Source organism: Rhea pennata, chromosome 5 (genome assembly GCF_028389875.1).
Source record: "Rhea pennata isolate bPtePen1 chromosome 5, bPtePen1.pri, whole genome shotgun sequence".
In the NCBI taxonomy this organism is placed as follows: Eukaryota; Metazoa; Chordata; class Aves; order Rheiformes; family Rheidae; genus Rhea; species Rhea pennata.
The window spans coordinates 64,687,079-64,713,540 of record NC_084667.1 but is presented as its reverse complement, the minus strand read 5'-3'; the positions used below and the strand labels follow the sequence as shown (position 1 = coordinate 64,713,540).

Here is a 26,462-nt window from a genome sequence, read left to right as displayed (position 1 = left end):
GGTTGAGATTCATGGAAATTTTCTTTTTGCATTAGAATAAAGTAAAATATTTGGAGTCATTCCTTTTCTACAGTGGAAGGTAACATGTCTCAGTGTCCTCAGAAACAAAATTACAGAATTCCCTTTCATTTCTATCACCTATATTTAAATCCACGAGTAAGGGAGGAGGGTGCTTCTTTTTTGTCGTCGTTCGGCTATGGGATTTATTTGCCTATTTATTTTGGGGGGGGGGGGGAATTTTCCAGTGTGCTTGGAAACATTCGCTGCTTTATGCAGCGAAAGCAAGTGAAGTTTGTCTCCTAAGGAAGGTCAAATAGCGTTTCCCTTTCACTTCCCCTGTAGTATGTGGTTTTGTCACACTGAAAACAGAATGGCTGTTCATACTTGGAGGCTGCCTACAGTGTTGCCACAGCAACACACTGTTGGTTTCGAGTGAGCATGCTCCCGAAGAGAGGCAGATTTAGCAGAGGCTTGGCAGCCTGCCAGGGGAGGCTTGCCAGATGCTTTGAAATGGGCTGTCTCTTTTCTTTTCCTTTCATGTAATGTCTGATTTTTTTTTTTTTATATGGAAGAGAATGTAAGTAATGCTGTGTAACTGCGGATGCCGTGCAGTGAGAGAGAAAGAAAGCAAATATTTGCAAGGCAGGCTGAAATATGTCCGGGCACTGGGCAGATTAGGTAGAAAGGAAATAAAACCATTTTACATTTGAAAGAATGCAGCTCATAGGTAAGGATTTTGTGTTTTCGTGTGTGATTATTGATATTTGTAGTACGAATGTGGATTTGAGGTAGAGATTTTGAGATTTCTGGTGCATGAACAGTCTGGTGGAGCATGCTACCAGGGTAGATGTTTCCACGTAAAAAAGACAATAAGAATCTATTTTAGGTATTAATTTTACGCCTTAGTAACAGAGTTCTGCAAAATGGAGTCTATATGTCTATGTGAAAATGATGATATGATAGATACATATAAAGATGAATGTGCATAGAATGTAAAATCTTTTGGTTTTTTTCCTCTGTTCACAGTGAAAAGGACTGAATAGGCCACATTTTGCAGGGTGTGAACTGTTGCAGTCTGTATTGGTCTGTTTGTATTAATGCTGGATAAAATTGCAGAATATCAGTCACTAAAAGTCAAGGGTTGTTATACTGGTTTTCTAATACCCATTTTTAAACATCATTTTTCATGGCTTTTGCAGAAATGTGCTGTGTTTCAAACAAAGAAGGGGGAGGGGGAGCTTCTTTCTGTTTTTTTTTTTAGGGAAAAAAAAGGCAAATACCCCACCCCCCACCCCCACCCCAACTCACAACATTCCTGTAAAAGAAAAGGAGTTATTTTAAAGGACTAATCAGAGTGTAACTAGTGAAGCAAGGGATTCCAGACAGGTAGATGTGCTGATAGAAAAACTGTAGAATCCATTATGTCCAGGTGACAAATGAGCATCTTCATGCTGTAGCAGAGCACAGATATTAATCGTTTTAGATTGTGTCAGAGCAGAACTGTCATTCTGGCCCATTAAATCAGATTCCTGGTTCAAGTGTTACAGTATGTAATCTGTTTTAATTGTGGACCAAGCTAGATATCACAGGTAAAAAGAATTTGGAGAATTTATTTATATATATATATATATATATAAAATCTTTTTTTCCTTTAGAAGGTAAGTAATATGCGTTGCAGAGGGAATCAAAGAATGAAGAATGTTGTCTTGCCTTTATTTTACTACAACTGTTGAATTACTCAAATTTTGCATTTACATTACAATTCTCTTCTGTTAATGAAGGTCAAAATAGCCTTCGTCCATGTTCTGTCAGGGTATTTCCTATGGAGCTTTTGTTTTAGAACTACAAGTTGTTATGCTTCTTGAGGTGGGAAGGGAGATGTGAAAGTAATTTTTTCTTTCTTTCTTGCACCCCCCCCCCCCGTCCAGCTTTGGAGATGCACAGAAATGAAGGCCTGGCCGCTGACCTGCCATGATGGGCCTTCGTTAAATTAATTAAATGGACATAAACCTACATAGTATATAATGAGAGCATAAAGTCAGTCCAAAGAATTTAATTCTGGGAAATGGAAGGTTCCTATTTTTCTGCAGTAGGATCTTTTATAATGGAAAGGAGCAGAGAGACCTACTGTAGTTGGTGATCACAGATCCTACCATTTTTCCAGTAGCTGTCTTAAAAGTCTATAACTTTGCTTTGACAGAGACTGTCTTTCTAATTGTTCTGCCTTTTGTGAAATATGAAAAGTATGTTAGCATTGATACAGCAAGGTTTCCAGGCTTTACATGATCTTGCACAGTAAGGAATGGGAACCAATATGGTGGTGGTGAGATGCTTATCCTTCTTGCTGGTGGTAGCGGTCTTGTGTGGTCTTGAGTTGACTGTGAACAAGGAAAATGTGGAAATGGTTGTCATAGACTTTAACAAGGATTGTGTTACATTGAGTTGCTCAGCATGTTCAAATTATTGGATTTTTGGCAATAACTGCAATATGTGATGCAACCCCAGATTCCTTTTGATTCACAATGTGAGGTTTTAGTAACAGAACAGATTATTTGCTTGTATCACAGCAAGTGTGGAAAAAACAGGAGACACTATAAAAAAAAATCTGCTATCAAATGAAAGTGTGAAAGAGTGAAAGAGAGGAATCACTCAATTTGTTTGAATCCATATAAAAATCTGGATATCGTTTTTTCTTTTTAACCATTTTTCAACATGTCAGAATAAGAGAATTAGCTAGGTGTTGAGGATACAATGCAGAATGAAGGAATAGATTGTAGTTAAAGGAAAAAGAAAATCTAAACTCTATCTCCACATAGAAATATAAGCTTTTTGAGTATTATTTAATTTTTATTAAAAAACAGATTGTATATACTACTGTATTTGCTTGTACTTAAGTTGGTCTGTCAAGGAAGAAATCTTTTTTTTTTTTTTTTATTTCCCCTCTCATGATAAAATAGTCAAATATCCTCCATATATGCTCCATGTTTTACGTGAGATCATGCAGGCAACATTCAGTTCTGTCTCTATCTCCCTTTAGGGCATTCTGATTCAGAGAAAGAAACAAGATTTCAACATGCAGTTATTTGAAATGTATTTTCAGTACATGTTCTTAATAGGTGTATTCACATCATATCAGAATGAAAACAAGGAATTTTTTCTGTATAATTTTAATCTTGCAAGTTTCAACATTTTATCTTTTTTATAACATCAACTTTGTCAAGCACAGGGAAAAAGCCGTTTCTGTCTGATCTATAGAATTGATTATTACACCACATTTGAAAGCTTATCCTTCTCACTTCAATTGCAGTTTCTTGTTCTTTTACTTTTTTTCCCTAATCAAACATGCATAACACGTTCAGAAAAAAAATTCTAGCCAGCTTATCTCCATGCCTCTCATGCCATCAAAGAAAGAGCTGTAGCACCTCCATTTGTGTGTGTGTATAGGAATTTTCTTATATTCTTCATTTTGAATGTCACCTGGAACATGTATGTATAGTACTTTTAGTACTGCAGATTCGTTTACAGTTTTTAAGATTCTTACATCACAACAGCACCAAGAAACATGCCAGAATTGCTTTATATTGTTGATCAGGGAGAATGTAAGAAGCCTTCTCTAATGTACCTATTCTGCAAATAAGCAAAGGATTTCAGTCCTCATGATAGTCATTATCATGTATTTTATCAGCACTAAGTTCATAAAAGAAAAAGGAGTGTATGAGATTCACAGTGTTCTTTAAGAGGCCTGAGATTCCTACAAATGATCAGTAGTTATCTAGTACTTTAAATATTACATTTTTACTTACAAAAGAGTACCTGGGTAATAAGAATTATCGTTAAGTGACTTAGACCAGATCAAGTATTACATGAATCATTCATTTCTGTTGAGATGTGCACATATTTTATGATAACATACAAAAAGATCTTTAAAAAATTCAAAGTTAATGAAGCGTAGTATTCTGGAATAAATGATTTACTTAGGTATGTAAAACCAAAACAGTTAAATAGCTGTAAAAATAGCTAAGCATTCATTAGCTGATCATCTGGTTCATGCATGCATGCATTTGTAGGAGTTTTGGCTACTGTGAAGCTTGGCCTGCATCACACCGAGCACAAATGTTTTTATAAAGAACTTCTTCCTCGCAATTTTGTGCTGACTCGTGTTCTCAAAATAGTCTTCAAAGACAGGCAGAGAGGTTACAAACTGAGGCACAGTTCTACAGCAAGTCGTTGCTGAGGGTGGTTGGAGCCTTGGTTCTCGTTGCTGGAAGTCAGCATTTTAAGGCCTCTCATCTTCAGGTGGTGTCAAGCTGTTAAGTGGTTGCAATCAGTTTACTTCTTTTCATTTCCTTAATTAGTATTCAAATGCAGCATCGGAAATTAAATAAGCAAGTAACAGAAATGTATGTAAGTATTCTGAAGGAACAAAATACAGCAACCATAACATGTTGTCTTCATCATACATTTTTCTGAACTCCAGGTGCTGTACACACTGTTCTCTCTTTTAGGTTGTATTTATTTCGGGTAAGAGCTCATGATATTGTCAGTCTGTTAATAACATAAAAGAAAGCTCTGTCCCTGGTAGTTTAGGTTAGTATTAATTGAGGGCATGATGTACATGCCTGTAAGCAGAAATTTTGTAAAATAAACTATTTATTCCTCTATGCTCCTGCTCAGCTGTACAGCTTAGGATCCACAGGAGCTCTAACTGCTTTCTTTAGAGTAAATGATGAGTCAGGGTAACAGAGCTCGATTCTTATTTAAAATCATGGTAGTGCTAAAGATAGAGGCAAAACTCTTGCTGAATAAAGGCTTCTCCATATGAAGTAAAGCCAGTTAAAAGCTTTCTGCAAGTTCCTGTGGGTTTTTATGTTGGGTTGTTTTGCTTTGGTGGTGCCTATCCTGAAAAGTAAAATAAATTCTACACAATAAGTAAAAGTATTCTTAGTATTACTTGGAATAGAAAAAGAGCATGCTCTTTATACAGAGATCTGTGTTCACTGCTGCTTTCATTTTTTACTGTCTACAATATTTCCCGATTAATATGACCAGTGAGTCAGAGAGGAGAAAAAATATCAAACCCATAAAATTTCAAAAAAGGGTATTCTAGAGATTTATTTCAATATAAAATTCAGCCCTTCACCCTTCAACAACAACAACAGCAAATTTCATGTTGCGAAAATGCTATGGCTGTTGGTTAAACAACATAGTGTCTATTTTGACCTCCTGCCGTTTAAAGCTTTCAGATTGCTGTGCCTCTCACTTGGAGATATCTTTGGCCACGCTCTCCCCTAATTGCAACTCCTCCATAGGAAAAGATGAAATAAGGAGATAGGATCCTCTTAACAAAACAGATTTTGAAGAACTGTCACTGTGAACTGATTTGTGGCTAATCTGAAACAAATCTCTGAAACTCTCCGGTGAGAATACCTGGATAGAAGTGAGTTTTGGGAGTAGCAGAGTTTCCCCAGTGCCTGCTAGAAAGGCCTCCCAGGAGGTTCAGCTCCCCAGTCACCCGCTGACAAAACTGTTCCTCTCCACAGTGGTGGCAGGTTGCGCTATGAACCTTTCTGAGGTGTTCTCTTCACTGTCTAGGTGCAGCTCTTTAAGGATGCTAATACAGCAGCACGGAAGGTAGCTGATACAATCGCAGTAAAACCCAACTCTAAATCAGAGTAGCAGACTGCCTGCAAACTCATTGCATCCGACCGCAAAGAGATAGCCTTGATGAAACGTGACCTCTTCTAATAATCCCTGTGTCTTAACGTTTCAGTAATGTGAAGCATTAATATTTCTCTTTTTGTGCAGTGGGAGAAGAGTTTGAGATAGTTGATGCACAAATTCATGCCTTAGTGATAGTCACTCAGAGCTGCATTCATGTCACCTCTCAGAAGCAGTTAGCACCTCTTCTGGCGTTGAGTATCAGGCATGATTCAGACTCTCCCTGCCAGGGGTGCCAGCTCCTGGCTTGTGTACCATCAAAGGAAGAAGTAGGCACAGCTATCAGGATGTATAACCTAAATGACTAAATACTGCAGTCGGTTTTTCTACCCCAGTTCTGTAAATGTGTGAAAGCTTTTCACCTTTACTTATTGCTTTTCTTCAGATGAAAGTATTTGATATCCATGAAATGGTTAACATTCTGTTTGTAACAGTGTTATTTCTAACCTACATTTCTGCTGTTCTAACTGACAGTTCTGGATTCGCATTACCTACATAAAAAGAAATAATTTTAATTCAAGTATTCAGAAATTTTTTTTTTAGTGTTTTTGGACAGATTTAGCTTGCATAGCTTGATTTGTAGTGCCTTTAATTGGTAAACATTACAGTAGATGCTAGAAATGTCTCGACTGTGAAGTGGATTCACAATCTAGTTAGGAAAGGAAAAAGCTGTGGTTTCTATAGCAATAGTTCATGTGCTAACCTAGAAAAACATGATGATTCTATAGATAACTGTTTCTCTTTACATGGTTCGTATAATATGTAGCATGAGTCATGATAATTTTGATGCTGTACAATGTTGTGATTATTCATTTAATTTTCCCGGATTGTTTTCCAAGAAAAAACTGAAAGATAAGAAAGCGATAACTGTCTCTGCCTGATTGTGATAATCTTTAGATGGTCCCTGTTGGGCTTTGAAGCTTGCAATTCCTTGAAACAGGCAGGGTTGAAACTCACACTGATGCTTGGCAGATTGCTTTTTTGTTAACAAGGTGGTACATATACATTTACATTTCACTTGGCTGTCTTCCTGCCTTACAGCTTAGAGTGTACAGAATGCAGAGAAGAACAAAATTGAAATTGTTCTTGTTTCCTTTTGGAACTGCTCATGATTTTTCTGTTATTTTTAATAATGTCCTGGTAAGATTTTTGACGCATACTGTATGTCTTCCCTTCAAGACAGCTGCGGTCTCTCTTGTGCAAACTGCTTTACCAGCAACCCCTGTGATTGCCAGGCTGGCAGGAAGAATGTGGCATGTGTAAAGTGTTGCAGGGAAAGGATTTTTTTTTTTTTTTTTGGTCTGTGCTAGAATCTCAGAATTCCATGAAGTATATGTAGGAGTGATTTCCCTGCTGCACCCCTCCTAAATTTACTTTCTTTTCATGGTTTCCACTTGAATAGAACACAAGCTTTATTTCCCATTGTGGACTGCTTAACAGAAAGTTCAGTTAACATAAAGTTCAGCAGTGTTTATCTGCACGAAGCTAAAAAATACATGGAAAATATATGTTCAAGGAATTATGCAAGTGACTCTAAAATGTTTCTGAATATGAGCTGAAAGCAAGCATCAGAACTTAATCACTAAAGGAATTATGTTTTGAACATCAAAAATAAGAACGACTGGAGAAAGAATCATTTTGCAGCCTTAGCTGTAGTTTGGGGGGGGGGGAGGGGGAGAATGAGGAGGATTAGTCAAAATAAACCCTAGATTTCCTATGAGTGCTTCGTTCCTGTAAATAACAGAATTTTTCTGTATTAGAACTATATATAAAGTGTAGTGGTATTTTCACTTTGAGGAGCTTGCTTGTGTTTTCTGTCACGGGTTCTGATTTTCCCTGACACGCGTTTTCTTTTTCTCCTCTTGAGAGACTCAGTTTGTGAGGGTATGATCCTTAGGAGGGCAGCCAAGGCTGCCTTAACTGCTGTATCTAAACTTGACTGATATCCTGATTCCACTCTTGGATAGATTTTTGTTTTCTGGTATTTCACCATTCTATGGGGTGAAGGGCCAAATGGGAAGTGGTTTGAACTTAGATTTTGCTGTTACGCTTTTGTACAAATAAACTATTACTTTGCATGTTTTGTTTTCATTGTGACTCCATTTGTTTTCACAGCCTGAGGAAGAGCTTGATCCTGAAGAGAGGGACAATTTCCTCCAACAGCTTTATAAGTTTATGGAAGACAGAGGTAACACAAGATTTATTATTATTTTTTTTTAATCTGTAGTCTACTTTTTAAATGTTTTTTAGAAGTTGCTTTTAAATGTAATGGATTTTATTATAGGTATATGCTCACATCATTGAGCAACGGTAACAGCTGGTCTGGTATGAGGAAAAATACTTTTATCCATTTTCACATGTGGCAGATCTGCTTCAATGACTTTGTAGTACAATGTACAAAGGAAACCCAAATCCTCCCTGAGGTGTTTTGTTTTGTTTTGCTTTTACAAAACCTTTTTTGTGTTAACAATCCCTGCTAAGTAAGCTCTTGGTTGGTTTCTTGTGACGGTCGTAGCTGGGAACTCGGCTGTTAATCTCGAGCTGGAATGTGAGGAGGCTATTCACGGATGGTGAAATTCAACCAGCAGAGAAGGGGAGATAAGCCATCTTCAAGTCTCCTTGCAGAACTGACTTAATCATGCACAGATAGAGCATTGATACTCACCTGAAGAGACAACTCTACTTTGTCCAGTAGTTAGAACAAGAAAATAACAAAATTTAAATGTTTCTCTTTGCAGAATTAGGTGAGACTGTTATAAACTGGAATATTTAAAAGTCCTGGGGTAAGAAATATATTGGAAGTGCATGTGCTGCATATTGATAGAGGTAGATGGAGAGCAGGATTTACCTGCTGACTTGGGAGAACTGCTGTTGCATAAGCTGTTCATATATGCAGTTATGAGGAGATCTGCACTAAAAGGGAAGGTTATCTATTCCTAATAACTTGGCTTCCTACCCTCCTCCCTTCTTTCCCCCAAGGACATTTAAGACTGGAAAGAATTTATCTTTTAGAATATGATTGTTTTACTCATTTTATTCTGGAAAGTGGCTATTTTGGTTTGAATTCAGAAAATGTTAATCCTGCAATAATGTAAGTGGAGGTAGATTACAAATGCAAATACTGCCTTCCCCTCCTCTCCTCTCCTCTTCTCTTCTCTTCTCCCTTCTCCCTCCTCAAAATTATTTGGATAACATTTCCACAGCATCACACAGCAGTGGGCATGTACTTCAACTTGAAATAACCAGAATGCAGAGAAATAAAACATAAAATGCATGTAATGTTGGAATGTTTCCCTTTTGAAAATACAAACATTTCTTAGGTTTTAAAATAAAAAAAAAAAAAAAAAAAAAAAAAAAAGAAAGGAAAAAAAAAAAAGGTTATCTTTGTTAAGGAAGCTCTCTGTGTCCCTTTCAGCCAAGTGTTTTTCAAACCGTGGAGTCCTGAAAGAGTGGTTCCAAGCCTGTTGAGTCTTGCCATTGCTTAACATAGGTGTAGAAATGTGTCCTGTATTACAGCAAGATATACTGGAGTTTATCCAATACCATTTTAAGGGCATACTGTGTAGAACTAGTGTTTCCAGAGAATAGCCTGCCTTGGAGGAGTAAGGGGCTATGACTGGGGAAAAAAAATTGTAGGAGTAATCCCATTTTTTCTTTCTTTACTAGTAGTCTGATTCTTCCTCACTTTGTTTTCCTGCTGCCTAACTCTTTTTCTTAAGCATTCTTAATACAGGACACAAGTAGAGAGATAGTATCTGTGATGTGCAGGGACAGAGGAGAAAGAAGAAAGTATTTGTTCACTGAATTTGAAGACTCAGTCCAGAAACTGTTCTTTAGTCAAATATGTTGATTGAGCAATGTACAACTTTTTTCCTCCTCCCCCCTTATAGGAACATTTGCATTTCTACGAGATTTGTTCTACATAGTCTTCTCTCAGTATGAAGGTTTTGATCCATGTAATCATGACAGTATTCCCAAAGTCCTATAAAATTACCTTAATGATTCCAGATGTAATTGCATGAAGATGAAGAGAGATGAGAAACAGCAGGGAAAAAGTTTGATATTCATCCTTGCTGGGAGAAGCAAGGATGCTTCCACTTGCCCCAAGTCACTTCTGGCTGCTTCTTTTCTAACGTAATTGTTGTTTTTTGTATCATTACCACTCATCTGATTCAAGTTCTTTCTTTTTCCCACAACTGCCCCAAATGTTCATGTCCTGTTGGGGCTTTGTGCTCTTTCACATTCTCACCATTTGCCTGTGCATCATTTTCTAATCCAGTGTTCCTGTTTCTTTCCAATCCTTTCATACCAAAGTGTTTTGAGTTAATCTCATTGCTCATTACTATATTCCAGCATTCATCAGACACCCTGTAGTGCTTGTTCCAAGCCTCCCCCTTCCCTGCCCCAAAAGAGGAAAAGTGGGATACAGCCAATAGGATGGAGATTATTGGAGAAATCTGAAAAAGAGTTTGGGAAATCATAGTTATCAAGGAGCTGGTGCCAGAATACTAATAAGCCACCTAGAAATATGTGATGTGGTCAAAAAAGAGCGAAGCTTTAATCCTCAGTTGAAAACTGTTGACTTACACCGTGTCTTAGAACTGTTGAATAACTATTAAAAGTGTAAAAGGATATTAATAGTCAAGTGCTTGCTAAAGGAATGGAAGAACAGTTTGCTATTTTATGTGGTAATTTTTTATCTCTGTTTTATTTAGGTACTCCTATCAATAAACCACCTGTTCTGGGCTACAAGGACCTTAATCTCTTCAAACTTTTTAGATTGGTATATCAGCAGGGCGGGTGTGACAATGTAAGTGTTGGATGTTTCCTAAGCAAAACATGCCTCACCATTTTTAAAGATTGTGACCTGTATCTGCATTGAAGGTCATTGTTTAATTCTTTTGATTAACTAAACCTGAAAATCTTTTTCTCTCTGTCCTTCCCCCGCTGCCCCCTTCCAGATTGAGAGTGGTGCTGTATGGAAGCAAATTTATATGGACCTTGGCATTCCTATTTTGAACTCGGCTGCTTCCTACAATGTAAAAACTGCTTATAGAAAGTAAGTTCTTCTGTTGGATAATGGTCATGAATTTTGTTATAGCATAAGCAATATTCAAGCAATTTTTGATAGATTAATGAATAGTAGTTGACATTCTTCAGTTTATGAGCAGTTCTAAGCATTTTCCGGTGCCACAGATTGAAATGGTGGGAGAAGGAAGGAGTGCTCAGGCATCAGTAAGATCCTCTCGCTGCAGTACATTACAATACAGCTCATTTTCTTATCATGAGGCCTTCGTTGTCTGCATGTGATGATGCAGTTTCAGAGTATAACGATGAAATGCAATTATAGAAAAAAAAAAAAAAACAAAGGGGGGCTCTGGCAAATTCAGCTTTGCAGTTTGCAGTGATTAACAAGAAAGGACTCTGTCCTCAGTTGCATGCTTATTGAAGTCTGGGAATGCTGCATGCATGCTGAATGCAGAATTTTACCAGTTGCTTTAACTTCCTGTAGAATGTTGATACAGAGACATGTTTCAGATTGCATATCTAAATATCATATCTTTGTTGAATCTGTAGAATAATGGCTCCAGGGCATAACAACGTACATTGCTATCATAGATGTGACAGTGTTGAGTAGTAATTACTACTATAATAAAACTGCATAAATCTTTCTATTCTGATCCCCAGTTTTCAGTTGTGTTTTAACTTTTGAAATGGAAACCTTTTAGGGATGACATTTTTCAGGCTCATTTTCTAAATAAAGATTATTTTTATTATTTATTCTCCTGAAAGTTTGAACAAGAAACAATTGTGCTTTTTGAGTAAAAGGAAAGAATATTATTCTCTGACTCGAAACTAAGGAAATTTGACTGATTGAATAGGGATGACTAATGACTCAACTCATGTTAATGTTGATGAAGATGAAACTATTCAGACTATCTTCAGTGGGATTTGAACTGGGCACATATTTAAGGTCTGTATTTTACAGAGAAGAGTATGTATCATATAACAGAGTAATTGGTAAATATGTGCTAGGTTGCTGTTACAGTGGAAGTAATTATTTTGTATGGACACGTGATAAGTGTGTTGGAGTTTGCATATCTGTTCTTTGCGGGATAAGCTAGTTGTATTCCTCTTGCCTATAACTGGATTAGAGTGTTGCACAGGCAGTTACCGGAGAACATACTGATGCATGGCAATTTGTTACCTTGTGGTAGCTTGTTTGTATGCCCATAATCTGATACTAGGCTGATTTTAGCTGTCATTGTGCGTTTGAAAAACAGTGTACATGTTCTTAGGCTTTACTGTCCTGAATTCTTAATTGGTGGGGATAGAGTTAAATTAGTTGAAAACACTTGCGTGTACATGCAGTGTTTTTTTCCTCACTGCCTGATTTGTGTGCTTAATTGTTTCAGTTAAAAATCTCTTTTTCCCTCCCTCCACCCTGAAGTTGCTAGTCCTCTTGCTGCTCTGTGAGCAGGAAAATAAATTTTATGTGATTCAAAAAGAAAAAGACAATGAAAATATAAATGAAACTTTGTTTGTGCATATAGGTATCTTTATGGTTTTGAAGAATACTGCCGTTCTGCAAACATTCAGTTTAGAACTATCCATCACAATGAACCAAAAGTGGTAGAAGACATACAGAAACACGAGGAACCAATGGAGGAAAGCGTAAAAGAAGAACAAAAAATGCCCCCAACAGAAGTAAAGAAAGAAGCAGAAGAAAATTATTCCAGCAGTGAAAGTGAAAAAGAAGAGATAGAACTAAGATCCCCAAGGGTAAGTAGTTTGAACTGCTTCCCTATTTAGTACTTAACAACACTGAACAGTTTACCTAATGAGTTTTCCTTTGTGGAGTGATTATACATTTGAATTGGTGTACTTGTACAAGTGTAGCACAGGGTTCTGTGAACACAGAGTTGGTATGCAGTCATTAATTGTGTTCTACCTGTGAATAGAATCAGTTTTGACTCTTTCTTCGTATTCTAAACCATTTATGGGATTTACTCAGGCCATGTTTTATGTCAGACGTATTTCTATTTAGGGACAGCTTGAGAGCTATGGAGAGCTGTTTCATCAGAGATGGAACTCAGCAGTAGAATTTGAGTTGTGGGTGAGAATTTCCACTGAGACAGGGGACCTGGAGCTTTCCTGCAGGAAGCAGGAATGATCAAGGGGCTGCTACAGCTTTGAGAATCGAAAGACCCTTTTTTTTGATTTGATTTTTCTCATAATCTCTCTCTCTCTCTCACTCTTCTTTTTTTTTTTCTTTTTACAAGATAACAGAAGTATTTAAAAATACCTCTATTTTTACAGTATATAGGTAAGAGGAGAGAGGAAATGCTATTTTTAAATTGTTCAAATTATAAAGATTCTGTTAAAATAAGGAATTTTAATGAAGTACTTCATTTATACTTAAATGTAAACATAACTTTAGATTTGTATTGTGTTGTATTTCTAACTAGCAGTGACTTTTCCAAGATGTATCAAGCTTGATAAACTTCCTGACATGACATTATCCTTGTTTTTTGTGGTTTTTGTTTTTGTTTAACTTGATAGCTTTTGGAGAAAACCGTATGTTGGGAGGATAAAGGAATATAATAACTTTCTCTTTTATCATTTGCTTTCTATATTAATTGTTAACAATTATTGTTTGAATATATATTTTTTAACTTTATTAATCCAGTCACCAGCTATCTGTTTATAGGTGCCTACTATTTTCAAATGTTTGTCATTACACTACTGTAAATTTTAATTTGTATAGTGCCTTCATTATTGTCTTTTTTTGGATGACTTCTGAATAACATATAATGTATTTTTCTTACAGTAAACACACTTCTAAAACACATTACTTATAATGAGTTTAAAAAGTGATGATTACAAAGCAATGACCCTGTGCAAGAGACTTAATAATAAAATGGTAAACCCGCAGTAGATCACCAAGAAACAATCACAGAAAATACCAGAGAGCAGTTGTCTAGCTACTTTAAAGTACCTTCTAAAAATCAATATACAGCATTTCTTTTTGAAAGTTGGTAAGTTTATATTCTTTGAAAACAACAGGTGGATATCAGAATTGGAGATGGTGGAAGTAAGATATCTTGTCTCAGTAGCCCTGCGCAAGCATTTACTTGATGCTGTTGCTCTGGTCAACCAAAGAAGAATTTGGCTTCGTATATTGGGGCAGCAGTCCTTATGTGTCTAACCAAATGCCTTGAAATCCCCTAGAAGCTAACTGAGAACTAGTCAACATTATTTCAAACCAATCAGTGTGTTTGTTTTGCTTTATCCTTGATAACAAGACTGTTTAAATTAGTATCATATGACTACAAAAAAAAATCACTTCTTGGTGTTACCTTCAGCTTTCTTCTATACAGGAACGGTATGTTTCATTTCAAACTGAGATTTGGAAAGGCTACATAGAGTACAAAGTCACATTAGTCATTAAACAGATTTTATTTCTCTCTTAGGGCCGGAGAAGACTTGCCCGTGATGCAACCCCTGCTAAAAAAGATAATGAAGAGGATAAAACTCAAGACAAATTAAAAGACAGTAACAAAGAAAACAAAGATATAGAGGAAACAGCACCTGAAACTGCAGAAAAGAAAGAAAATGAAACTTCACTAGGGAGAAAAAGTACACCAAAGCAAAAAGAGAAAAAAATGAAAAAACAGGAGGAATCTGACAAAGAGTCTGATGAAGAAGAAGAGAGGCAGAGGGAGAGGTAAACATTAACGTACACCACTTTCTTAAAAATATAGCTGTGTTGTGATAGAGCCATACCCCAAACAATGGTATACACTAAACTGGAGATATGTCCAGTTTCTAAAACGTGGAAGTCAGGGACATTATTCGCTCAGCCAGGCAAGAAGGGAAAGTTGCATTTTAAGAGTCTACAGTACTTCAGAATAGCATGCAAAGCTTTGGATTTTTATTTCTGATGACAAGCAAATTGTCACCAGGTGACTAAGCTATCACCAAAGCTGAGTAGACTTCTTCTTAGCTAATCTTGGCTTTGGTCAGGGGCAGTGCTTTATGTGCTTATGCTATCGTACATTGTTTTTCTCCATCCTTGTGGCTAAACACAAGTTGACACTGAAAAGGCCCAATAGAGGTATTGCATATTTTCTTCTAAAGAGCTTAACAAGTGAGAATGACACACAATTATTTTGAAGTGGCACTGTGGAGTCCAAAGGAGAATGTTGCAATATATCATAGCATTCAGAAAAGCATTCAAATCAAGGTACGGTGTAGACGTGCAAGAGGTTGCTGAGGTGTGTTAGATAACTAAGACATCAGATGGTTTTCTTTGAAGTGGTGGATACCTGTCATCTTTCTTTTCTCTTTTAATTGTATGCCACAGCAAGATAGCTCATCTTTCACCTTGGGCTAGCAAATTATATTTATATACATATATATATATATATACACACACACACATATATATATATATATAAAAACACATACACATACATACATACACACACACACACACACGTATTTAATATGTACATTATATATGTATTTAATAATATGTGTGTGTATATGTAGATATATACACACAAATGTGTATATATATATTTTTTATCAAAAGCAAACTCATGTTCTTTTCCAATATTTTCTTTCTTCATGATTTTGTTCAAGTTCTTAACTTTTCACCCTAAAAATGGGAAGGGAGAAATATAAGTAATTAGATCAGATTGTTGAAAATATGATTTAACAGGCAGTTTAAATACTAGATATAACTACTAAGAGCTCTGTAGACACTTTTAGTCTTTGTTGAAAACATTTGTCATAATCAATGTTTGCTTCAGTGGAATGGTGTTTGTATTGATGAAAGGATCACTGTGATAGCAATCCAAACTTATATAGCATTAGTAAGCTGTAGCCTGTTAAGCAACTATAGAATAAGGGTTCATTTTTTTTTAATGGTACATTAAAAGGAAGTATACGAGTAAAACAAAGTAAGCTGTTATTTTATTTAAAGAGCAGAGGAGCAGAACAGTGAATTAACTTACTGTTCTTTTTCTGTGAGGGTTTTTTCCAAAAAAACCCTCAGACTTTGAGATGGTTATACACATAATAAATTATGTTTAAATATGATAGATTAATTTTTCTAGATGTTCTTGGCACTCACCTCTATTCTGTTTTGAGTAATTCATGTTTTTGACTGGAAAAAGCTATGTCCAGTTAGCTTCAGACAGGGCAGCATGCAGAAAATGAGAAAAATAATTGCAGCCTTTTTCCTTTGTCGTATCTTGGCTCTGCTAGTTAAATGTTAAAACTTTGCTTATTGCTAATTAACGGACATTTCAAATATACTTTACTGCAGAGAGGAAATTGAAAACAAAGGAGAATCAGAAGGCGAAGAGGATGAGGAGGATACAGAGCCCTGTTTGACTGGAACCAAAGTGAAAGTAAAATACGGACGTGGAAAAACTCAGAAAATTTATGAAGCCAGTATTAAAAGCACAGAAATTGATGATGGAGAGGTTTTATATTTAGTTCATTACTATGGTTGGAATGTAAGGTGAGAAGGACAAATTACCTTTAATTTTCTTTTTTTTTTTTTTTTTGGTTAAAAGTATCTTTGTTTTTAAGAAAAAGGAAAAAAAAAAAAAAAAGAAAGAGAAAGATAGTGAGTGACTTGGCTCCAAAATGAATTAGCAACATGTTAGCAGGATCTGACTCTTATCACATTTTCCACTGTTACTCATTTTCTTCATGGTATGATCCTGTTGTATTGAAATCTTCAGAATATACTTACTTGTATGTTTTCAAGTTTTCTTCCTGCTTAAAGTAGAGAATCCCTGTAACTTGTATCAACTCATGTTAGCAACATCAGAGATATATTTAGAAGACTCACTGATAATAGTGAAGTCTTCTACGATACGAAGAGTATCAAACACTGGAGTATTGGCAGTAAAAATTATTCTTCTATTGAATCTTGTATCGAATGTTAACAGATTAAAAGAGCAGTTGTTATGTAGAGAGGGTAGGAGAGAGAGGAATTACAGAAAGTAAGTCATTACATGCTTCTCTTAGCAGCTGTGCTTTATATTTCAGTACTGTTGTAGAAATGACTTTTTTTTTTCTTAAGAACATTGTGGTCATATACACAAAAAAATCATAGAATCAGTAAGGTTGGAAGGGACCTCTGGAGATCATCTGGTCCAACCTCCCTGCTCAGCAGGGTCACCTAGAGAATGTTATTGATTTTTTTTTTTTTTTAATACAACTTTCCTCACTGTATAAATTGACACCTGCCTAATCCATAAGCTTCAAGTAAACCAAGCAGTTTTCTTTATGTGGCAACATAATGCAAGTTTGTGGGGTTTTTTTCTTTTTTTCCCCCCTCCTAAATATTTTTGTAATCCTTCTTTACCATATTAATAACTCAGGAGACTTTTGAAGAGCACTAGTGGCATATTTGTGCTTTTTGAAATCTAGTTTATTTCCATAATTTTAAAAATTTCTTTAAAAAAGAAATAGGATATGTTTTACTGCTGGGGCATGAAGTGAGGAGAACTGATTTTCTTTATATTGTACGAAACTCTTGACAAACGCTGCAGCTGATTCAGCAAAGCACTGGAAGTCGGGTGACTAGCAGGAGGCCAGGAAGCTTGTATTTTCATTCTCCTCTCCCTTTATTCCCTTGCTAATTTTCTAAGAATCTTAGAGGTAAATTTTTTATGGGTTAGAAATTTAGTATGTTTTTCTAATACCCAATAGCACATGCTTTGGTAAATATATGCTCTTAGTTCCTTCCTTTCTTTAACAAATATCTTCTGTAATTCAGTTTCTTATATCTAAAATGGCAAACTACTTCTTATATGCAGTATAACAGTATGTTACTTACCTTTAGATATGATGAATGGGTGAAAGCTGATCGGATTATCTGGCCTTTGGACAAAGGAGGACCAAAGAGAAAACAGAAGAAAAAAGCAAAAGTAATATTTATATATCAATAAGTTTCTTATGTTACTACATGTACTGACTCTACCTGTTCCTTTATTAAAAAAAAATTGTTCAATCCCCAGTCTATTTTTAATAAATGGGCAGGGCAAAAGGAGAGAAAGCTTTAATGATCATCAGTGAAACATGTTAATGAAATAATGAATTTTTTTGCCCTCAGAATAAAGACGACAGTGAAAAGGATGAAAAGAAAGATGAGGAGAAACAAAAGTCAAAGCGTGGGCGACCCCCTCTGAAATCTACTCTTCCATCAAACACATCTTGCAGTTTATCCAAAACACCGACGAGTGAAGGTAAATCAGGAGCCAGAAGTGCACGGAACAACCTGTCAGATTCCTCACCACTACCAAATGGAACAGAAGGTACGTCTGATGCGCCCTTTGTCTGGCGTGGAAGTGCATGTAAATAGTGATATAATAGTATGTATTAATAAGAGAACTTCAGTGAACACAGTGCTGTCAGCAGCTTTTAAGTCCTTAACCAACCAAATATAACAAAACAAATTTTTGATGCAAATTTTACTCTATAAAAATTAATACTTTTGATTTTGATTTTTAGCAACGCCTCGCAGGCAGACAAGACGTAGCTCAGGAATGTTTGATTCTGATAGAGGATCAAACGGTGAGTGATCTCAGTCCTGTGTATATGGTTTTTCTTTTTTTTTTGAAAGAGTTTTTTCAGTACCTTTTTCAAAAGAGATTTATTTTTATTATTTTTTCCTGTAAATTTTATTGAGGAAGTAGTTGCAGTGATACTGCTGAAGAGCACGGTTTTCTTGCAGAAGAGCAGTTGCATAGAAATGACTGTGCAAGTCATTCCATATTCTTTAGCCAGAACTTTTCAATCCTTATCCTCAGCTGACCAAGTCTAGTGGCACAATGATAGTCCTTACTATGGTAATTAAGTTCTCAACCTCAATAACACATCATCCAGTGAAGAACTTAATTATGTGCAAATGACAGCAATATTTTCAGTGTTTTTGAGTCTCTGTGAACTAGAACTAAAATGAAATCACCACCTCCTTTTAGTACAGGTCCCTGAATAATCTTACGGTAACATAACGCTTGCTGTGTATATGGTGCGTGATTTGTACAACAGTTTAGCAATGAGAACAGTCCAGTGTTCTGGTGCAAGTAGGGTTTTTTTGTTGTTTGTTTTCTGTAATGCCAGATGGGGGAGACAAGATCTGTAGGTAGATAACAGGTTGTAGAGAGCTGTAGAAGTGTTTTTGCTTCTCTAAACTGTAATGTGTTTATATTGTCTTATTTGGGAAATAGTCAAAACTACCAAAAATTACTTTCTAATGAGTGACTACTATGTAGTTTCAGAGTTTTTGAGTAACAATAAGAAATGTAAAACGTGGTGACTACTGCAAGATTATTTTTGTTTACATTTTAAATTGTTTGTTTTCTGTAAAATGATATTAATGCCATAGGTCATTGGTGGGGGGACATCTGTGTGACTGAAGAAAGAAATTATGCTTTAATTGTTGGGTGCTGTTTCCTTCTTTTGAAAAATCTTTTGCAGAATCTGGCTCATCTGACAGTGAAGGAGATGAGTCATCTGAGAAGATTTTGAATGAAGAATTTTCTCCAGAAACTTCAGAACTGGAAAAAAATGAAAAACTAAATGATGAGAAGCTAGATGAAGAAAACCCAAAGATTCCCCATGCATTGAAAGAAAATGACAGGACTCAAGTACTGCCATTAGAAACATTGAAACTGGAAGTTGAAGAGAGTGAACAAATTGTTCAGATTTTTGGAAATAAAACAGAACAAATGGAAGAAACCAAAAGAGAGGCTGAAAAATCACCTAAAGGGAAAGGCAGAAGGAGCAAGACAAAAGATTCCTGTTTAGAGAATATAAAGATTTCACCAGGAAGCCAAGAAGAGATAACAAATGACTCTCTCATAGACTCTGAAAGATTAGACATGTCTTCCATGGACTGCAGAGAGATTTCCAGCACTACTGAAAGTGAAACAGAACTTTGTACAAAAGATAAGAAACTTTTGAAAAGGAAAACTGTGGAACAAGCATCACCTGAGAAGAGAAATCGACACGAGAGTGAGATGGAAGTGCCAAATATTGTCTCTGAAGAGAGGACCAATGAATGTACTAGGGTAGAGGAATGTAAAGGGTCGAATGCAGAAGAGTCGCTCAGAACTGAACATGAGGAAATGCCATCTTTAGTGGCAGAATCAGTTCAGCATGGTCAAGAACCGAGGAATGAAAACTTTGAATGTCCGTCTGAAGACAATGAGAATATTCCCTTAAAAGATGAGGATGACGCAATGCCTCAGATTGGTCCTGAAACCTTACTCTGCCATGAGGTGGACTTGGATGACTTGGATGAAAAGGAGAAGAGTGGTAGTGAAGATACGATATCAGAAAAGCCAGACCCCAATACTGCAAATCAGTCTGCCTTACCCCCTGCTGTCCAGTCGAGCTTTTCAGTGGCTTCACCCCTTACTTTTAGTCAGGATGAATCGCGCAGTATCAAAAGTGAGAGTGACATGACTATTGAAGTCGACAGTGTGGCAGAAGAATCTCAAGAAGGTCTCTGTGAAAGTGAGTCTGCTAATGGATTTGAAGCCAGTACTACTTCAAGCAGTTGTAGTATAGTAGTGCAAGAAAGAGAGGCCGGAGAAAAGGGTGAGCACTTCTTGTGAAAACTCATTCTCAACTGTAATGATTTCTGATGTGATTTTGTCTGGTGTGGGCTTGGGCAGGGAGCATTAAAAATTATTGGATTATTTTGTTACCTAGTTTTAAATCTGTTTGCTGTTCATAAAATGAGCTTGATACTGATAGTAGCAGAAATACTTGAGCTTTTTCCTTTTTTTTTTTTTTTTTCTTCCCCCTCCCACCTTTAGGTCAAAAAAGACCCAGCGATAGTAATAGTGGAACACTGGCAAAAAAACAAAAGCGTACTCCAAAGCGAACAAGTGCTGCAACCAAAAATGAAAAAAATGGAACAGGTACATTCCTAGAAAGTTAGTTGTGCTGTCATACAAATGTGTATATGTAACCACTGGACTCATTGATACTGTTTTTGTTAGACTAGATCAAACTTTGAAGCTGAGTTGAGTAAGTCATTATACTCGGTGTCTTTAACAATACTATTGAAATCCTGAAAATGTAAAACTAACATATTGTCTGCCATGCAATGTTCAAATATTTAACTACTGATGTACAAGCTTCCTGCAGTTGTTGTGGGAATTCACAATATTTATAGAAGAATCATAGCTTAAAATTTTCTGTTAGTTGTTGAAGCTTTTATGCTTTCAGTCATACTTCAGAACTGTTTTTAGATGTTTAAAACAATTTAGTAAATACTGATGTAAGTAAAAGATCATTTTTGAATGTTCTATTATCTCTTTTTTGAAATAATCATATGGTATCTACCCGTATTAATGCAGTTTTATTTTTAGAAAAGTGACTTTAGTGTCTTTTTTAAACTAAAAAATCTGTCACTTAAGGCAGTTCATCAGTGCACTAATGCTCTGATTTTGGAATAAGCTCTGGTATTACTTATGTAGAAAATTTTGACTTTAACTCCTTAATTAAAAACCTAGTCAGCCTTTGACTTTTCTTATATTTTAATGATCAGCACACTTGAGAGTTCAATGCATTTTGTATCCAGTAAAGTTATGTATTATATCTGACCCAGTTTATTTTCTATGTGTATTTCAGGATCTGAGTAAGCAAGAACAGTTTTTTAATTAAGTAGCTTTTCTGAGTATAATTAAAACTTTAAAAAATTCAAGGTTTCGTTTTGAAGTTCAAATGATTTCTCTCACGGCAGGACAAAGTAGTGACAGTGAAGACCTTCCTGTCCTGGACAGTGCAAGTAAATGTACTCCTGTCAAACATATAAATGCATCCAAACCACAGAAGATTTCTCGATCACCTGCAAGAGTGATTTCACCTCACATCAAAGATGGAGAAAAGGATAAACACAGAGAGAAACACCACCACCAGAGTGCTTCCCCTAGAGTGTACAAATGGAGTTTTCAGCTCAGTAAGAATTCTTTAAAATCATCTTAAACTTCAAAGCATGAAAATCAAATTTTCTTGATTCAAGGTTTAGAACTATTTTGGAATGGGTTCAGCAAAGCCTCCAAAATGAGTGGCTAATCCTGTTGTAAAGCTTTCCAGCTCACACATTTTTTTAAAAAAGTCACGATTGAAATTGCCTGAGGGGTTTTTCCTTTCCTACATTCAGTTGACTCCAGGGAATTCTGATCATCTGCAGCAAAGTTTGGGATATGAGGCTCCTGTATGTGTCTAAAACCAAATAATTTCTAGCTTGAAATTCCAGCTTTCAGTGGTATGGTCAAGGCATTAAATTGCCATTCTGGAGACAGTGAGCAGCACTATGTGCTACAATTGAAATTGTGATTGAAAAGGTGGTGGTGATTGGAAGGAAAGGATGATAAGCAATTAATTGGTGTATTTTGTCTTTTTCTCTTCAGCTGTTCTCATTTATCATTAGAAATACAGTCTAAAAGTAAGACAATATTAAAAATATTAAGACATTTTTTTGAACACATCTGTTGAACTCTTACCTCCCCCAGTGGTGCCTTGTTGTTAATCGTCTTTCATTAGGGGTGGATTATGATACTAGGAAGAATAGTAGAATATATGTAGTACAACTTCCTCACAGTCAGCATGATGTTTATTAATGTTTTCTGCCAGATTCTTATTAATGTTTTTTGCACTTCACATCAGAGGGAATTTAATAAGAAAGTTCATGTTGTAAAGGAAAGGAAAAACATGCGAGTTTTGGTATTTTATATTAGATACATGCTTTTTTGGCATGGTGTAATGTAAATGTGTTACCTTTCATACAGTGTCATGTATCCTCTGAGAATTGCACTCATTTGTTTAAGATCACCTTGCTAAAGGAATGTCTGTTGTCTTTCTTTTCTTCCCACTTTCAAGATGAACTAGACAATATGAGCAGCACTGAAAGGATCTCCTTCTTACAAGAAAAGCTGCAGGAAATCCGAAAATATTATATGTCCCTGAAGTCAGAAGTGGCAACCATAGACAGGAGAAGAAAACGATTAAAAAAGAAAGATAGAGAAGGTAACTTTCAGATTTGCTTTATGCTTCCCTTGAGATGTCTGTTTTCAGAAAATACAGAACTGAAAGCAGCTAGAATTTAATTGACAATATTTTTTAAAAAAATAGTTTGTCTTGTTTGTATCTGTACGTATTTAGAGAGAACATTAGTGGCTTTTCAAAATTTGAAGCTAATAACAAGAATTACTGACTGTTTTATAATTTTGCATTAAAAATCTAGACTTCCTAGTACCAGCTAGATCTGAGTTTTCAATGTACAGGATCATCTGCTTTATCTTTTCAGTTAGTCTGTAATGCAGAAGTGGTAAGGTTAATCATCTAGTTTATGTGAATATAATGGTGAAAGCAATTGACCAAAAAAAAAAAAAAAATCCAGATCAGGTTTTCTAATCTGTAAAGTCTTTGAGGTCTTTTAAAAATCTGATAACCAAGGAAACCTTCATTCTGACATGCACTTTGATAGGCTGATGCTGATGTGCTTTTCTGTATATTCAGTGTCTCATACCGGAGCATCCATGTCATCTGCTTCATCGGACACTGGAATGAGTCCGTCGTCATCTTCTCCTCCGCAAAACGTGCTTGCTGTAGAATGCAGGTGATACACATTTCTCTGCCTTGCCAGCAGCTTGCTGCCATGGACATAAATCCTGAAATTCAACCACAGAAAGCACTCAACTGGTTTGACATTGCCAAGTATATTCTGTACACACTTCCACTGCTGGACTGTATCTGTTCTCCCCTTCTACCCTTTTTTTTGTTTGTTTGTTTAATTTACTGTTCAGAGAAATTAAGCTCATTGCTAACTGAAGGTTTGTAGGCACAATGTGACATGCTTGTCATTGTGTTTGTTTTTGTTTTTTGTTTTTTGTTTTTTTTGTTAATACAGAGAAAGGGCACTTACCAAATTTGAAAAGTTATGTCCAATGAAGCATTCAGGTGTTCTAGGGAGATCATAGAAAAGCAAGTGCACCAAGCAGACATCAGAATATTATCAAAAAGAACTGAATAACTGCTGCACTTTCACCGAGCTGTATGTTAACTCTTGGTGAGTAGTTCCTCTTTGTGGAAGCACTTGCGATACAGAACTGCCAAAGTATGTGTTCAGCAATGTGCCCAGTTTTAAGGTGTAAATGGGACAAAATAAATTGTGAAAGGAAGTGTAGTTAACTGAAAACTACAGTTGTAATAAGTCTTCCACTTTTTATAGGATTTTTGAGCACACAATTATGCAAATATTTTAATGTTTATTAATGTTTACAGTGGAATTGTGAATAGGTTTTCAGTGGACTATCTTATCCCTTGACAAAAATATTTTGTCTTTTTTCTATGTAATTTCAGAGTTTTTATTTTGTTACAAAAAGACGAAAAATGAAATATATAACAACAATGAAGTTATTTAACAAGATTTCTAAAGCTGAAATTTTTGTGTAAAATAAGGTATCTTGCAACTTGTTAAATATATTTATTCAGACATTGGATGTTGTATTTTTATGTATTTTTTAAAATATTAATAAAATTGGAGAAAAAAAAACTAGGTTAGTTCACTCTTTCGATAAAACATACCTATCAGTTAAGGCTCTTACAGGAGGCTTTATCTAGTAGCCATGCCTATATTTAAAGTGGGTCTGTCTGTATATCCTCCACAACATAGATCTGTAACCGGGCATCTGGATTAAATGATGACTTTACTTGGAAACTTTGGCAGTCCTAGTACTTATATTGTTTTGAGGAACAAAATTTATTGGGTTGCCCTTAAGATACTTTGTCACAAGTTTTTATGTTTGCTATACTGCCGAATGAATTTATATCTCCCAAAGTTGAGATGCAACAATAAAGTAAAGCAACTGTGTATGCTTTGCCTGTGGATTGTCCCACAGACAGATGCATTTTGTAAATAACTCTTCCAAAACCATGTATTTAAAACAGTTTGCATATACATTATGTATAAAGGTGATTTTTTGATTTTTTTATCAATTTTTTTATTCATGTTTGTACATTTAAAGGGGTTCTTAACCTCTTTTTCTGTGTTTAATATGCTGTAGAGTAATAACATAGATGCTCTAGACTGTATATCAGGATATTCTGGTTCACACGGCAGAGAGTCATAACGAAACACTAGTGATGGAGTAGCATTACTAAAATTGATGTTTCTTGAAACTTCATTTTACAACATTTGTCAACTTGTGATTCCAATTCCTTCCATTTTCGCAGAAAATTAAAGAAAAAGTACTCTTGTAAATGCACTTTTTCTGTCTTTTCTTAAGCAAAGCAGAACTATCTCAATGTAAGATAAATATGGAGCTCACTAGGCAGCATTAATAAAGGCCATGTTTTAAACATAGGCTTTATATTCTTATTTTTATTTAAATGATTGCTCTTGTAAATGTCCAGACTTACTTACCTAAATAGGAAAATTAATCTTCATAAATTGTTGTAAAGACTTTTTTTCAGAGCTAACTTTTACTGTTAATCTTATAATAGCTATGAATAAAAAGCAATACTCATTTTAAAGGAACTAACATGGGTCACATTTTCTCAGATTATCTTGCCTGTTTAATATTTGCGGAAGTGCATTTTAATTTCAAAGAAATGATAGGATTAATTTATATCTTATGCAGATATTGAACCTCTGTCTACAAAGGCTATGAAATCTTAAAATAAGCAGGCATAAGCACATGATTCAAGATGTATAGACGATGGATGAGCTCTTAACAGTTGTTGCTTCAGCATAGATGTTGGAAGTGTGTACACTGACTACATCTCCTTATCTTTTAGGAATCTTTAAAATATTGCAAGGAAATCGGAGGTATGGTTCCATTGGGCATGGAAATAACAGATGTTTGCCCCTTGAAGTAGGGAAGACTTGCTTTGTTCTTCCCTGTTTCCAGCCGCTTACCTTGCGCTAGTGCTCATCAGGCACCTCCAGTCTCTCCCCACGCCCACCCCCTGTAAGAACTAACATTACTATCCTTGTGGAAAACTAAACCTGAGAGAAGGGTGGATGACTTTCTGCCGAGCCACTGGCAAAGCCTCTAGCACGTTGCTGATTTCTTATTTTTATCTTCCTGGCAAGAAGCGTATCAGTTGACCAGATTATTCAGTAGATGTTTAAACACTTTTTTTTTTAATGTGATAAGAAACTATAGGGAAGAGAAAAGTAAGTACGTAATATGAGATTATCCTGTACTAAAAGAGAAATCAACAAGAAACTCTAATTTAAAGTTTTTTATTTCTAACTTCTATTATAATCCTTTCACTTCTGCTTTGTTGACATAAAATAAATTCCAAAGTGTCTTCCAGTGCCTTGAATGTTTATGCTGCTGAGGACAGAGTAATTATGATTACACTGAAAAAAAATTAATAGGAGATTAGATAGAGCATTTGCAGGAGCAATTAAAAATAAAGCACCCTTTTGGCAGTCTTCCCTCTTCTCTTGCCTTCTACTCTCCTACAGTTTTCTCAAAATTACATACTTCACCTGAAGGTAAGCTAGAAGGGGAAAAAATGCAGAGAATTATGAGGTCAAATTCTGCTGTAAGATTTGTTAAAAAGAACAGTGCTGTAAGAGAATTCAGACCTTATTCCCACCTTCTGCAGTTTATACTAAGAGCTATCAGGTCTCAGGCAGATATATTGCTTTAGATTGTATTGGCGTATATCTGAAATTTGGAAAATAT

At 35.7% G+C, this 26,462-nt stretch overlaps 1 protein-coding gene across 6 annotated transcripts in view; it reads left to right on the top strand.

The window, feature by feature from the left end:
- ARID4A (AT-rich interaction domain 4A) overlaps positions 1 to 25,024 on the top strand; it is a 51,270-nt gene extending 26,246 nt beyond the window's left edge. For 5 of the 6 annotated variants that reach the window (XM_062577453.1, XM_062577454.1, XM_062577457.1 and 2 more), the window contains 14 exons: positions 7,834 to 7,906; positions 10,434 to 10,528; positions 10,680 to 10,777; positions 12,273 to 12,501; positions 14,193 to 14,446; positions 16,055 to 16,252; positions 17,588 to 17,672; positions 17,858 to 18,059; positions 18,256 to 18,318; positions 19,225 to 20,349; positions 20,571 to 20,675; positions 21,503 to 21,718; positions 22,642 to 22,788; positions 23,281 to 25,024. In XM_062577453.1, coding sequence (XP_062433437.1) covers positions 7,834 to 7,906; positions 10,434 to 10,528; positions 10,680 to 10,777; positions 12,273 to 12,501; positions 14,193 to 14,446; positions 16,055 to 16,252; positions 17,588 to 17,672; positions 17,858 to 18,059; positions 18,256 to 18,318; positions 19,225 to 20,349; positions 20,571 to 20,675; positions 21,503 to 21,718; positions 22,642 to 22,788; positions 23,281 to 23,384 — 2,994 coding nt within the window. In that variant the 3' untranslated portion in view covers positions 23,385 to 25,024. The remainder of the gene's footprint in view (positions 1 to 7,833; positions 7,907 to 10,433; positions 10,529 to 10,679; positions 10,778 to 12,272; positions 12,502 to 14,192; positions 14,447 to 16,054; positions 16,253 to 17,587; positions 17,673 to 17,857; positions 18,060 to 18,255; positions 18,319 to 19,224; positions 20,350 to 20,570; positions 20,676 to 21,502; positions 21,719 to 22,641; positions 22,789 to 23,280) is intronic. The other variant, XM_062577458.1, reaches the window with a different exon arrangement.
- Positions 25,025 to 26,462: the final 1,438 nt, after the last annotated feature.